Source organism: Mugil cephalus, chromosome 3 (genome assembly GCF_022458985.1).
Source record: "Mugil cephalus isolate CIBA_MC_2020 chromosome 3, CIBA_Mcephalus_1.1, whole genome shotgun sequence".
Lineage (NCBI taxonomy): Eukaryota > Metazoa > Chordata > Actinopteri > Mugiliformes > Mugilidae > Mugil > Mugil cephalus.
The window spans coordinates 30221388-30235940 of NC_061772.1; the positions used below are offsets into that span (position 1 = coordinate 30221388).

General features: G+C 40.5%; 2 protein-coding genes across 2 annotated transcripts; one reads left to right on the plus strand and one right to left on the minus strand.

The window, feature by feature from the left end:
- Positions 1–614: 614 nt before the first annotated feature.
- On the minus strand, positions 615–9908 carry LOC125005221 (protein NLRC3-like). Its single transcript, XM_047580389.1, has 13 exons — positions 9892–9908; positions 8892–8923; positions 8714–8815; positions 8502–8630; positions 7955–8077; positions 7300–7378; positions 6947–7175; positions 5032–6811; positions 4760–4933; positions 4493–4666; positions 3908–4078; positions 1714–1760; positions 615–1333 (listed from the first exon to the last, which is right to left on the minus strand). Exons 3-13 carry the CDS (start codon positions 8800–8802, stop codon positions 768–770), a joined length of 3561 nt encoding a protein of 1186 aa, XP_047436345.1. The 5' UTR covers positions 8803–8815; positions 8892–8923; positions 9892–9908; the 3' UTR covers positions 615–767.
- Positions 9909–12244: 2336 nt separating this feature from the next.
- On the plus strand, positions 12245–13262 carry LOC125005243 (retinal cone rhodopsin-sensitive cGMP 3',5'-cyclic phosphodiesterase subunit gamma-like). The gene is made up of 3 exons (XM_047580436.1): positions 12245–12409; positions 12494–12528; positions 12613–13262. Exons 1-3 carry the CDS (start codon positions 12255–12257, stop codon positions 12687–12689), a joined length of 267 nt encoding a protein of 88 aa, XP_047436392.1. The 5' UTR covers positions 12245–12254; the 3' UTR covers positions 12690–13262.
- The last annotated feature ends 1291 nt before the right edge of the window (positions 13263–14553 follow it).

Genomic DNA, 14553 nt, shown 5'->3' on the forward strand with positions numbered 1-14553 from the left:
CCCCTTCTAACAATTCTATCATGACCCGTTTGTGACTGCTTGTGTTTTTATTAAGCACTTCTTTTATTTTGCACTTATTATGTATGTTTTATAGCACTTACTATACTAAATCTACTAACCCCGGTTAAGCATTTGGATTAGAGTCCTCCTTCTCTCTTACTTGCTGTGAAACAATGACTAACCAACCATGTAAATCTCTGTAAAGTTGGACTCTGAGTAACATTCATTCTCCTCAGTGTGACCAACTTCTAGTAATAAGCTCATTGACTGCTGCTGCTGCTGTACATGTTCAACTTTAGAAACACCTCATAAATAAAACACTCAAAGTCAAAGAGAATTAAAGTTCATGTGCAACAGCTGCTTGTCTTTACTCCACCAGAGGACGCCAAAGCTTCATTCTAGCTCGAGACTTTTCTATAAGTGTTTTAATGTGGGAGACCTTTGCTTTTACAGCTGGACAGATTTTAATAGACGAGAACACTGATTAGTTTTAACTGTGCTAACTTGATACTGAACATAGAAAAATATCTCAAATAAGTCTTTTTAATTTCTGACTTAGATTTAAAAATCGGCAGCTGTCTTCTGTCGTGACTGAGTACACAGACTCAAAGAGGTTTCAATTCAAACAAACAAACAATTTTATTTATATCGCATCAATAATAATACAAATTGTCTCAATGCGCTTTACAAGAAACATCCTGAAACCTCCGTTTGCCTAAAGGCAACGGTGTGGCAAGAAAAACACCCTTTTAACAGTATTTTCTCTCCTACAGAGAGCACAGAGAGATAAAGGTTCGAGACGTCAGACCAGGCCCAGACGTAGACGAACAACTAAAGCTAAGACTGAATGCAGGATGGAGAGGTTCAGAGAATGTGCAGTAAAAGGTGTGGAGGGGGACGAGGTCATCATGGGTGACTTTGTAGAAGGACAACATGCCAGCAGGACAGTCCAGATACACTGCTATTCTGTGAGACACCGAGTAGGAGCAGAGTGGAGCATTGATTTTTTCATTATTATGGTGAAAGGAGTAAAAATTATCCAAGCAGTGCAGACTCCAGGACTGATCATTCCCTCCAAGCTTGCACTCATTCCCGTCTCCTTTCCTCCTGATTCTTCTGTAAGTCACTGCAACATGAACATCACCTCTACACTCCACTTCCCAGTAGGAGCGATCACTCAAAGCTTCTGTACACAGCACCTGAGGCCAAAAGTCAAACCTCTCTGGGTGATCAGGATGTGACTGCGGCTCTCTACTTATCACCCTCCTGTTGTCCTCAGTCAGATAGAGGTTTCTGTGTGCTGTGTTTGGGTCCAGTGAGACTTCACAGGCATCTGATGAAGAGAAGAAGCAATACAGCAACAGTCTGTGATAATTTGGTTATGGTTCATTCAGGCTGACAGTCTTGCCTGGGCCTGGGACGAGATAATCTTAGATCTAGATTTTATTATTATTAATTTAATTTGTATCATTTGTGTCTTGACCACTATTTCAATGACAATTAGGAAGAAAACAAATAAAAAGCTTTTATGTAACTCAAATATTACATATTTTCTCCAGAAATGTGCCTATTTTAATTATTATTATCATTTTTTAATTATTCCATAATTTAATGAGGGCCCAGTTTTGTTCTGTCATCCATGTGCTGCATGAAGTTATTTACAGGTGGACATGAGGGATGGAGTTCTCATGAATAAACTTTAAACATACTCACACTTCCTGATGCCAGGTATTAGCCTCTGCACTCCACAGTTGTCCATCCTGGAATAACACAGTGAAAGTCAAACTCAAAGAATCCTCCACCATACACCAGAAACATTTATGGCTATGGCTATGGCTATTGCTGCTTCTCTATTTCCTCTCTTCATCTCTTCTGCTTCAACATAGGGCTGGGTGGTTTACCGGTTCATGCTGAACAACTTTATTTTTTTCTGTTATGATATGAATTTTTAATATACAAGCATAGTGTTTTTTTTTGATTAAACAGCAATCAGAATACTGCCCTGCAAGATGCTGTTTCAGATCAGACCATTTTCAATGTAGCGCTTCTAAACCTGTATGGTGTGACTGCATTAATGTGAGATGTGGAAAGGTCCAAAAAATGAAGGAGCAGAAGGAGAGGACTTCTGCCAAAAAAAGGTGTTGCGTTGGTTGTTTGTTTGGCTTTTAGGGCAACCAGATGCAGCGCTGTCGTACAGGGGAGAAAGGTCATTATTTTGTTAATTTATGGTTCTGGTTCATGTATGTGAAACAAAATTGCAACATTATGTTTCCAAGTTATCTACAACTATCATGTATATAGGTTGTTCAAGCAACAAAATGGAAATATATATATATATATATATGTAAACATGTACCAAGTCAAATTGACCCGGGAAAGTCACTGCTGTTCCTGACAAACAAATTTAACAGGAGGGTCAAGTGAGTGCAAGCTAGTAAACTTCTGAAGCCAGAGAGGAAGATCAGTTAAGATTATGATCCCTGAAAAACACAAATCTGGACACCAGACAAGATTTGAGAGGAAGGCCAGGAGTAGGAGCAGCAGAGCAGAGAATGAATTGTATTATGACACATTCAAGTTCTACTTGGTAATTATGACCATCAGACAAGGGTCAATTACTTTGTCATGATGTGCTCAAATGTCAATCTATTGCATTAATTCCTCTCAAACAGTAGGAAATGTTGTGAACGCAATTATGCATGAAGAAAAAAATACTGTGACACCGTCAGAATTTTGAAAAATACCATGATATACATTTTTGGTCATACCACCCAGCCCTACTCTCACACATTGCCACACACTCTAGTCTAATGATTGATTTGTTTGCATTATGAACCGGTCCTGCAGCTCTTCTCCTCCTGATCTCCACCCTTTTCTGCTCGATTTAGGAACCTTTATTTCTCTGGGACTCACACAGGTGTATAAAATCCAGCCCCTGTCATGCCCTCTGCCCGATTGTCTGTCTGTTCCTCTCACTCTTTGTTTGATTGCAGGATTGGTGCCTGGCATGCTGGGGTTGGGTCTCCAGCCTGCCTAGTTGGTCCTCCTCTGCTATTCTGCCCAGTATAAGTACCAGCTTCAAACCATCACACATTGCCAGATTTTTGACTCAATTCATGCTGTCAGTTTCTTTCAAGCTGCTACTCATTCTGCGCTGTATGTTTTGCCTTGATACTCATTTACTGATTTCTCTGGCACAGACCCAGTCTGATCCCAGCCTCCAGCACCTATTCCACAGCACTTCACCCAATTGTTATCTGTAGCCTCATCACCCGTCGAGCCACCCACTCGGCCATTCCCCATCCTGGTTCCCATTATTCAACCTTTGGCTAATAAATCACCATTTGCACTTATAACCTTCTCTGCCTTGGGTTCCCACCTAACATGAACATGAAAGAATGGGTGGCTCTTAGGAGGCTTGTGTAACAAGTCCACTGGTGAAATTTCCTCGTGACTAAATATTGCACAGTCAACAGGTGTATTGTGCTCAGAGATTACCAACGTTCTACAGGGTCAATGGCTCCACAGTGTAGAGAGCTTCATGGTATGGGTTTCCATGGCCCAGCAGCTGCAACCAAGCCATACATCACCAAGTGCAATGCAAAGCATGGGATGCAGTGGTGGAAAGCACCACCAATGGAATCTACAGTAGTGCAGACGTGGCAATATTATGGACCAATCTGGGCTTGGAGGTTTATAAGGATAGTCAATTGGTAAATGAATAGAGAATCCAAGAGAGAATACCCAACTCAGACAGTCTGAAACCCAGAGACTTTAGCTGAGAGTCTGTGAGTATGAACTGACCACAATGTCATGTTAATGACAAAATGTTAATTTTTTTTGTTCATGCTCTGGTTGAATAAACATGTTTAACAAAGAGATCTGTAAAATTAAGGTAGTCCTATACCTGAGAGTGTCCAGTTTACAGTGTTGATCTTTCAGTCCAGCAGAAAGCTCCTTTCCTGAGTCTTCTGGATGGTTGAAGCTCAGGTCCAACTCTCGCAGATGGACGGGGTTGGAACTGAGGGCTGAGGCCAAAGAAGCACAGCCATCCTTTGTGATCAGACAGCCAGACATTCTGCAAACATCAAGGTTAATGTGGCTGGATTTTTGACAAAATAATATTTAGTTCAGATTTAGTTGTTCATTTGCATAATATTGTCAGCTTTGACTCGTTAATGAGATTATTATTTGTCGAAATCTGATGCTTTGATTCTACCAGATCTTGGCACTATACGTGGATATAGAGGCAACTCCCAATGCAGACTAACTCTGAAATTCAATATCAGTCACAATCTATTGAATCAGTGAATAGTATATAGTAGTTGTAGCTGATTGGCGCCCTTAGTGCAGTAACCTCAATATATTGATGACTCTATAATTATGCTAATCCTGGAACAGCTGATCCCTTCAGAACAATACAGCTGCATGAAAATAATTTCACAGCCTCATTGTCATCTTACTGATGCCCTCCACACATGTGAATCCTAACCTGAGTGTTTCCAGAGTACAGCACAGACTCCCCAGTCCAACACAGAGAAGCTTCACTCCTGAATCCTGCAGGTCGTTGTTACTCAGGTCCAACTCTTTCAAACATGAGGATTGGGAGCTCAGAACTGAAGCCAAATGTTCACAGCTTCTCTCTGACAGGTTACAGCTTGTCAGCCTGAGGAGAGATGGGATCAGTCAAATCTTAAAAGTAAATTAATAAATAAAAATGAATATTTAATACCATGCAAGATAATCAGTTGCATCCAACCTGAGTTTCTCCAGTTTACAATGTGGACTTTTCAGCGCAGCACAGAGATAGTCCACGCCTGAATCCTGCAGGTCATTGTTACTCAGGTCCAACTCTTTCACATTTGAAGCCTGGGACTTGAGAACTGAAGCTAGAGTGTCACAGCTTCTCGGTGAAAGATTACAGCCATTCAACCTTATCAGCAATCAGAAATGTATTTATGTAGTTTTTGTAGAACAGACTGCATTTAAATAAATATGATATTTCATTTGAGTGGGTTTGTGTCTACTTACAGTGCTTTAGTGGAGGCTTTGAGCAATGGCAGCAGCCCCAGAAGTGCTTTCTCTGAAGCACAGTATTTCTTCAGGTCAAACACATTCAAATCATCTTCTGAGGACTGTATGATGTAGACCAGAGCCGACCACTGATCAGGAGAGAGTCTGTTCGAGGAGAGACTTCCTGATCTCAAGTGTTGTTGTATGTCTGCCACTATAGACCAGTTCCTCAGCTCGCTCAAGCAGTGGAACAAATTGATGCTTTTCTCTGGACTGGAATTCTCCCTTATCACCTTCTTGATGTAGTCGGCAGTTTTTTTCTGTTCTTCCCTACTTCCTGTCTGTGTCAGTAGGCCTCGTAGAAGAGTCTGATTTGTCGGCAGGGAAAAACCCAGGAGGAAGCGGACGAATAAGTCCAGGTGTCCATTTGGACTCTGCAAGGCCTGGTCTACAGCACATTTGTGAAGGTCTGTCAGTGTAGATTCCTTCTGAAAAGATTTCTGATCTGAAAGCGGATTGACACCAGCATTAGTGAAGGTCAGATGAACATGAAGAGCAGCCAGAAACTCCTGAACACTCAGATGGACGAAGCAGAACACCTTGTCCTGGTACAGGCCTCTCTCCTCTTTAAAGATCTGTGTGAACACTCCTGAGCACATTGAAGCTGCTCTGATATCGATGCCACACTCTGTCAGGTCTGATTCATAGAAGATCAGGTTTCCTTTCTGCAGCTGATCAAAAGCCAGTTTTCCCAGAGACTTAATCATCTTCTTGTTCTCTGGACTCCAGTGTGGATCTGTCTCAGCTCCTCCATCATATTTGACCTTCTTGACTTTGGCCTGAACCACCAGGAAGTGGATGTACATCTCAGTCAGGGTCTTGGGCAGCTCTCCTCCCTCTCTGGTTGCCAACACATCCTCCAGAACTGTAGCAGTGATCCAGCAGAAGACTGGGATGTGACACATGATGTGAAGGCTTCGTGATGTCATGATGTGGGAGATGATCCTGCTGGCCTGCTCCTCATCTCTGAACCTCTTCCTGAAGTACTCCTCCTTCTGAGGGTCAGTAAACCCTCTGACCTCTGTCACCATGTCAACACACTCAGGAGGGATCTGATTGGCTGCTGCAGGTCGTGTGGTTATCCAGAGGTGAGCAGAGGGAAGCAGTTTCCCCCTGATGAGGTTTGTCAGCAGCACATCCACTGAGGTGGACTCTGTAACATCAGTCAGGATCTCAGTCTTTTGAAAGTCCAGAGGAAGTCGACACTCATCCAGACCGTCAAAGATGAACACAACCTGGAAGTCTTCAAAGCTGCAGATTCCTGCTTCTTTGGTTTCAGTAAAGAAGTGATGAACAAGTTCCACCAAGCTGAACTTTCTCTCTTTCACCACATTCAGCTCTCTGAAGGTCAATGGAAATATGAAGAGGATGTCCTGGTTGGCTTTGTCTTCAGCCCAGTCCAGAGTGAACTTCTGTGTTAAGACTGTTTTCCCAATGCCAGCCACTCCCTTTGTCATCACTCTTCTGATTGGTCCATGTCTTCCAGGTGAGGCTTTAAAGAGGTCTTCTTGTCTGATGCTTGTTTCTGGTCTGTTTGACTTCCTTGACGCCACTTCTATGTGCCTGACTTCATGTTCATTATTGACCTCTGCAGTCTCTCCCTCTGTGATGTAGAGCTCTGTGTAGATCTGATTCAGTAGGGTTGAGTTTCCAGCTTTAGCAATCCCCTCAAACACACACTGGAACCTCTTCTTCAGATTAGACTTGAGTTGACGTCGACACACTGCTCCTTGAGCTCCTAAGACAAACACCATTCACATGTGGGATAACAAGTACCTTGTCATGTAAAGCATGTACAGCATGAAATCTAATAATACTTTTTAATATTGATTTAAAAGGGTCTACACCTCTAACACTGTTAAAAGACACTTACGGGTCTGCAGACAATCAGCTATGTCATCGTCCCTCATTGTCCTCAGGAAGTCCCGCACGATCTTCATGAATGCCTCTCTGCTATCCTTCATCTGCTCTTCCGTCTCACTATCCATCACCTCCTCATCCTCAAACTTCTTTTCTAAGCATTCTGGGTAATCTGCTCTCATTACTCTCTGACAACTCTTCAGCTCATTTTTCACAAAGGAGATAATATTTTCTTCTAACCTCTGGAAGAGATAACAATATAATAATAGAACATAAGGTTTTCTGTTTAAACAGAACAGTCTGATGGTCTCAGGGCCAGACACATTTACTTGGATGCTGTAAAAAGTGAAAACACCATGAACACACCATAAATATCAAGCTCAGGTCTGGTTGACATTGTGGTGCAGATGAATCATGTGACACCTCTGAGATCTCCTGCACATGTCTGTGGAAGTAACACATGGATTGATTATTTTCCAACACAGTTACTTAGTATACATTGACAATTTCGAGAAATTCTGTGATTTCTGAAATGTTCCACTGACTTCTAGATGTCTGTGAACCATGTTTGCTTCACCTGGATAAATATCATTTATGTTTCTACAGTTGTTTTAACAGTCAGCACAGTAATCAATATTCACAGCCACATGTTCATGGTTATTGCAGCCTGGCTCCCAGTCTGTCCCAGTGGATCAGTTGTTTCTAATCTTGGACAAACTAAAGATTTTTAGAGCCTCCTTTTCTGCAGCTGAAGGCTGAGTGTTTTCTAAAGGATTTCAGTCGTCATTTGATAATTCTGACAATTCTGATTCTTATGCCAATGTAATATGCTCTAATTTAATAGAAATACACAAATGGAAACATTTTTAATTTCAAACTAACATTATTACACGTTACATGGTGAGTAATCCATGATTATAATTTATTGAGACTTACAGTTTTAATCCTTCAACATGTTGATGTGTGTCTGAGCAAGACAGATCCTAAAGTAGAGTTTAAAAAATGTACATTAAACAACAACCTTTTCATTTCTGGTTTTCCTCCATCTGAGTTTTCAGTTTTAAATTCCTCATTGCGACCCATCGAGTCGTCACTCTTCATGGAAACACAGTCGGGAGAGTCTGGTCTCTGCTGCTGCTCTGGGCTTCAACACAATTCAAAGTTGTGTTTAATTTTTTAAATACCTATTGAACTTCCTTCTGTAAAGCATATATAAAATAACAGAGTTCTAATATTACTGCTTTGAATTAAAACAACTTAATCTCTGGAGAATTTTTGGAGCTTTTTTTGTTTGTTTTTGTTTTACCTCATTGGACATTTGTCAAATGAAGAGTCGTGGAAAAAATATTGTATTTTATCTAATGCATGACAGAATTTGTACAGTATTAGATAACCACTGGCTTCATTTCTAGAGTGAGTAATTATTATCATTCTAATCTTTAAAGATCGGTAGTTGCTGCTTGCGTGACTTTAACATGCTGATGTGTCCACAAGCAAGACATAAACGGATCTGGATGTTTCTCTAACTGCTAAATTAGAAGTTAGTTTGAATGACACGAAGCAACAACCTTTTAATTTCCGCTTCTGTTTGTTCAGATTTAAAGTCCACATTTATCAGCTTTGACCGGTCACTCTTCATGGACACACAGCTGGGTGCAGGAGAGTCTGGTCTCTGCTGCTCCTGCTGCTGCTCTGGGCTTCAACATAAACAGAGCTTACAGTGTGAATAACAGCCATGGGATGAATGTGGCTCATGAGCAGATAAAGACTCTCCTCTCACCTTTGAGCACTTATCTTGCTGCCAGGTTTCCCAGAGTGGAGGATTTCAGGAGGAGTGTTTCCCTCCATCATCTTTCCACACCGATTCATTGCAGATACACAGCTGTACACAAACACGACACAATCATATTAGAACTACAGTGATTCGCTACAGCAACAACACTGACATTAATAGTCACCTTCTCAGTCTGTCTGTCCTGTCTGCAGCCACCTGTAGGAACAAAAAGAATCTTTACAAGCTACAGAACTCAGATTTATGCCAATATATAGGGAAAATAATGCACACATTAAAACATACAAAATGTGCAGATGTGGAGACTATATGAATCTCCCAAACATCTCTCTATAGGCCTGTGAACCATATTTTAAAAAGGAAACAAACAATGAATAGTTTAAACTACAGTGCAGGGAGGGAAGGGAAGTCTGAAGGGCTTATATAAAGACCTCTCCCATTTGAGAATGAACATTAATAGGTAATCAGAGGGTGGAGAAAAATAGAAATCCAATGATAAGCTACAGTATAGTTCTGATACAGAAATTAAAAACATGAAAAATAGAATAAGAGGGAAAAATAAAACAAAATAGTCAACAGAAGTAGCATATTGGACTGTGTGGACACGGTGCACTGGAGCTGCCTGTCTCTAGCCTCACAGAAGAATATCAGAGTGTATCAAACTGAGACTGAACATGACTGTAGCAGAGTCTTAAGATGCCATCGTACGAACAGCTTCTCCCAGACTGGCAATCAACCTGGATGGAAGGTGATCTTCCATCAATGCCCTCCCTCACCCAACATCTAGACCACCCCTTTTGTGAGGACAACACAGGGCCCAAAACCAGCAGCAAGAGCTGCAAGAGCTGACCCAGGTCAGGTCTTATTTTTAGGTCAACTCCACAGTCCCTTTCCATTATTTAACTAATCGTATCATAGGAGGCTGCAGTGGGAGTGGACAGAAAAAGCTTTTGAGGCACAACAACAAGGCTCCACCTGGAGTGGAGGAGGGAAACATCGAAAACATGCAGTTCAGTGGGTCCTGAGGACGAGAACTGAGAAACACTGATATAAAGTGATATATAAACTCTCTGTTGAAAAAAATAAAATCACCACACTAAAAACATTTAGATTTGTAGTAGTAAAGATTTACAATTGTTAAACACTAAACTAAAAATGAGCAGTACCTGCAAGTTGAGCTTGATCCGTGAGTCAGGAAGAGTGATAATGAAAGCAGAGAATCTCATGAATAACACAAGAGAAGAAACTGTGAGGCAAGCAACAGGAGTTTTCAACTCTTTAGTTACTGCAATCTTTTTTGCATGTTATACGCATGTTTGAATAGAATAGGTTGAGGCACTTTCATAACCTGTACATGGTTCCTGCAATGAATTGAGCATGTGTGACAGGTTGATGCTCTATTTGACTTCGTTATTGGATGTTTGAGGTGTGGACTTGATCCTGAACCTATTTAACTTCATTAATTAAGACCATTACAGAATCCTGACTGATGTAAATGATCTCAGGCTTTTGATTGACAACTTGTACATTACAAACTACGCCCTTTAGTTCTCTTGTGCTTAATGCAGTACAAAAGTGATGCTTTTTATTTTAATAAATAAGATATCTGAGACATTTCTGTTCTCCTGTGTCAGCACAGACCATAATGTTAATGTTTTCATTTCATCCACTGTTGTGTTCTCCTTGGTGCCAGACGCTTCCAGATCAGTCGTTGTGTGTTACGTAAGAGAAGGTGTTTGGGTTGAAGATTATATCAGCACGTCATAATTCAGGTCATCAGCTGTAATCCAGTGTAAAGCCTCAACAGCTCCTTCCAAATTTTCCTGATTGAATCCGTTGTGATGTTATCTGATCTAATCCGGCCGTACTGCATCTAATCGCTGTAATACATTTGGAAAGGATGCATGATCAGCTAAGAATCTACTGGAGTGACATTTTGTGGGTTCACGTCTCCTCTGTTGGTTTCGTTTTTCAGTTTGTGTGTTCACTGATATCTACTGGTCCTGTGGACAGTTTTTATTCTCACCATCCACAACCACACGGCGCAGAAATAATCTCACTGATGATCTAATATGCTCCATGTGTGGTAAACAAACCAGGGCGTGCAGCAGGGGGGACGAGCTGTTCTCAGGGTCATAAGATTATCTCTGAAAATACCTCATCTCAGCTCCATTATCAGCTTTGCTTATGAGCAGGAGCAGGGTATATAAGTGCTGCAGGTGTTTGAACGCACACAACAGAGAGAGACTGCAAAAAGAAAGAGAAACTTCTCTTTGTTTTGCATTTGCACTTTGCTCAGCTCTTCAAGAAAGCTTCTCTTCCCGGTGACACCACAAACAAAGTAGGTGAACTTTTCTCAGCTTCATCAACCGGCAAAATGTTTTTCCTTCGTCTTTTTTCTGTCTTTTAAATAGAAAGAACTTTAAGGATTTTTAGTTTTACTTCATTTTTTAAGATGTTGACTTAAAAAACTCAAAGTCTGGTGGCAATTCAACATGAGCACAAAAGAAAATCTAAAAACTATTTTAGATCATTGTTCTTGTTAAATACGTTTGAAGGTATAAGGGTATAACTGTCTGTTTTCGACTACTCTTGATTTCACCTTCAAAACTGTTCATCCTGCCTTGTTTGGTGTCGTTTGTCTTCATCACAGCTTCTCTCATGTTTATTTTTAACTCATTTTTATTGAACAACAAAATGAACCTACAAAAACACAAAATAAATGAAATCCAAGTAGCAAAATGTAAATTTTCTTGCTGTGAAAGCCACAAACTTGTTTAAAGGACCATTTTTTTTATAAACTAGAACGAAAATATAAATTGTAAATATAAAAAAATGTAACTATTTACATTAAAATACAGGCAATGAACACAGAAAACATCTAGATAATTTAGAGGATTTTTCTTGGTTAATCTTTTTTGTGTTGTTGTGTGTTTTGTGTAGGAATGATTACATTAGCTTATCCAAAAACTAAACTAAGGAAGGCAGCTCTTTACAGACTGGTGGGAGTGCGGTTTTAAATGTGGGTGTTGCCCGTCAGAAACTCTCCAGTTTCCTTTCTTTAACTTGTTTGGATGCAACATGACCTGAATGACTGAGAACCTTCAGAAACATTAGCTTAGCTTAGCATAAAGGAATGGACTAGCCTGTCTGCCGTTCAAAGACAAATCAAACTAATTAACATCTTGTTGTGAACTTTGCAAAATCATAAAACAACATTATCGCTTTTCGTTTTGTGCACAGATGAACTAATTAGATATAATCGGTCCTAATTAGGTCCGATAACTGGCTCCAAAAAAGGGCACGAAGAGGATTTCAGATTGTTCGGGAAGTTGTGTTATGTAACCATCCATATTCAAACTGCAAACGACTGTAGAGCTGTCATGAATTATTAGCCGGTCACTTATGTGACGGCTTAAAGTCACCTGATTATGACTAAATATGGGAGCAGAAGCTTGGAGCTAAGGAGGTTAGTTTAAGGGGATTAGTGGAGGAGGAGGAGGATTGTCGTCTGAAGCTCGGACTCATCATGAGGGAAACGAGTTATGAATCATTTTTTTTATTTGCATTCACAGAAATGAATGCAGCCGCCGCTCCAGAAGGCTCCAAGGCCGCTCCTCCCAAGTTCAAGCAGAAGGAGAGCAGGCAGTTCAAGAGCAAGGCTCCCAAAGCCGGACAGAAGGGGTGAGTCTGCAAACTCAGAAACACTGCGGAGGATTCCTTAGAGCCGAGGCACGACTTCCAATAACTTTATTTCATTCTTTCCAGATTCAATGACGTTCCTGGGATGGAGGGACTTGGAGGTAAATAACAATCAAAGCAAGAACTCAGCAACAAATGTTGAGCTGAGAAAGTAAAGTGCATTAAACGCCTGTTCCTTCCTGCAGATGCGGCGGTCGTCTGCCCCTGGGAGGCGTTCGGGGACATGGAGCTCAGTGATCTGGCCCAGTTTGGCATCGTCTAGACCTCGTGTCAAATCTAAGACAGTTTATTCCTGGCGGCTGCAGTCCAGCAGCTTTTCTTTTTTCTTTTTATTGTTTATTTTATTATTATTATTCCTAAGGAGCATTGAGATGAGAGTTAGAGGCTTCCCATTGATGACGGGAGGAGGAGTTTATCTCTCACCTCAATACATAGAGGAAGAAGAAGAAGCGTCTGGACCACAGCCCCCAAGAATGAAGCCCGTCCCGTCCCGTCCAGGGCCCCCGCTACGGCCCCCGCTACACATCACCACATGGGGGAGACTTAGCTTTCTCTGAGCTTTCTGTCACATTTGATTCCATCTGAAGGAGATCTCTGTAGGAGCCAGCTGTGGCCGTTTTATCCCGTCTAGCTACACGTCCGTGTAAAAGTGTAACACACTGTACCGCTGTGGGTTTAGACAACGAGATAACTGGCCACAACTTTTAACCATCTATCTATCTATCTATCTATCTATCTATCTATCTATCTATCTATCTATCTATCTATCTAGATTACTGTGTAGTTATTGTTGTAAATATATACAAATATAATAAAGTATATTTTAGATACACTATTCTGACTGGACTTTCATTTTTAATGCACAGTGAATCATTCACAGTTCATGTTACCTGGTTGTTACCTGGTTCTGGTTGTTGTGTTACCGGCTCAAATGAATATGGTGACACAACATCCTGTGTACCACAATCCTTTCATGGTTTTATTTCAGTGTCAGCGACCTTCACTTCTCTCTGTCTTCACATGGAAGGACACGTTTGATCTTTGAGCATCGTGTTGTGATCGCTGGTAATAAAACACACTCTGACTCTACTGTTTCTTTTTTGTTACTTATTCTTTATTATTTTATATTAATTTCAGTTCAATAATAATATAATATTTATATTTACTTTACATGTTCTTATGTTATTCAACTTAATATTTTATAAGTATATTATATATATATAAGTATAATAAAGGTTAAATCAACCAAACCAACAAGAATTAAAACTAGAAATAGTCTTGGGTTCTATATGGGTCCATGTACCACCAAGAACTCATCCCGTTAACTCCACCTATTGTCCAGTTCTTTTATTAATATATTATCTTTCAGGCTGCTGACTTCCATCAATCCCATTCTTCTCCACCTTCATTAACAGCAACAATCTTTCTATAAATACTTCCCTCTGTGATTTCACATGTAGTTCTTTTTCCCATTGTGTAAATATTTCTTAGAATTGTTAACCATTTCGTCTCTGGACAATATATAAGACGTATTCACTTGATACAAAGCTTTTTTACTTTGAAATTATTATTTTTCTTTTTTTTTGCAGTGAATGTTTGTATGTTTGCTCACATATAATATTCCCTCATTCAATTGTGTGTTAGATCAAAATGAAGGATTTACCAGATATTTCCTCCTGATGACACTGTGTCATCTGAGGTGTTCAGAGAATCACGCTGGAATGTTTGAATTCTGCAGATCATCTTGAGGTGTTATAAATATTATCTTTAAAGAAATAGATTGTAATCCCAGCTGTAATCTGGCCTCGTCTTGTTTGGTGTCCAGTTTGATCCTCAGGTGTTTCACGCTGAGCCTCGTGTCACCTGCATGTTATGAACCACAAACACCTGACCTCTGGCTTTAAGTCTGCCACTAAGTGGATGAAATATGGAGGCTGTTGATGACATCACTGTGAGCTGCTAAGAAGAGAGGAGAAGGATTAGAAATGTGAGCCACAGGAGCAGATTTGAGTAAAAGATGTATTCACAGTTCCCACATAAAGCAGGAAGCTCCGACAGCTCCATATCAGGACGTCTGAAACTCCTCCTGTGTTTGTGGTGCTACAGACTTTGCAGCGTTCATTTGC

Excerpts from the sequence above, each read along its gene's own strand:
- LOC125005221 (XM_047580389.1), bottom strand. The coding sequence starts at position 8,802 with ATGAATCGGTGTGGAAAGATGATGGAGGGAAACACTCCTCCTGAAATC. Across the intron at positions 4,667-4,759 it reads TGTAAACTGGAGAAACTCAG|GCTGACAAGCTGTAACCTGT; the intron begins GTTGGATGCAAC and ends ATCTCTCCTCAG. Across the intron at positions 1,334-1,713 it reads AATACCTGGCATCAGGAAGT|ATGCCTGTGAAGTCTCACTG; the intron begins GTGAGTATGTTT and ends TCTCTTCATCAG.
- LOC125005243 (XM_047580436.1), top strand. The coding sequence starts at position 12,255 with ATGAGGGAAACGAGTTATGAATCATTTTTTTTATTTGCATTCACAGAA. Across the intron at positions 12,410-12,493 it reads CCCAAAGCCGGACAGAAGGG|ATTCAATGACGTTCCTGGGA; the intron begins GTGAGTCTGCAA and ends CATTCTTTCCAG. Across the intron at positions 12,529-12,612 it reads TGGGATGGAGGGACTTGGAG|ATGCGGCGGTCGTCTGCCCC; the intron begins GTAAATAACAAT and ends TCCTTCCTGCAG.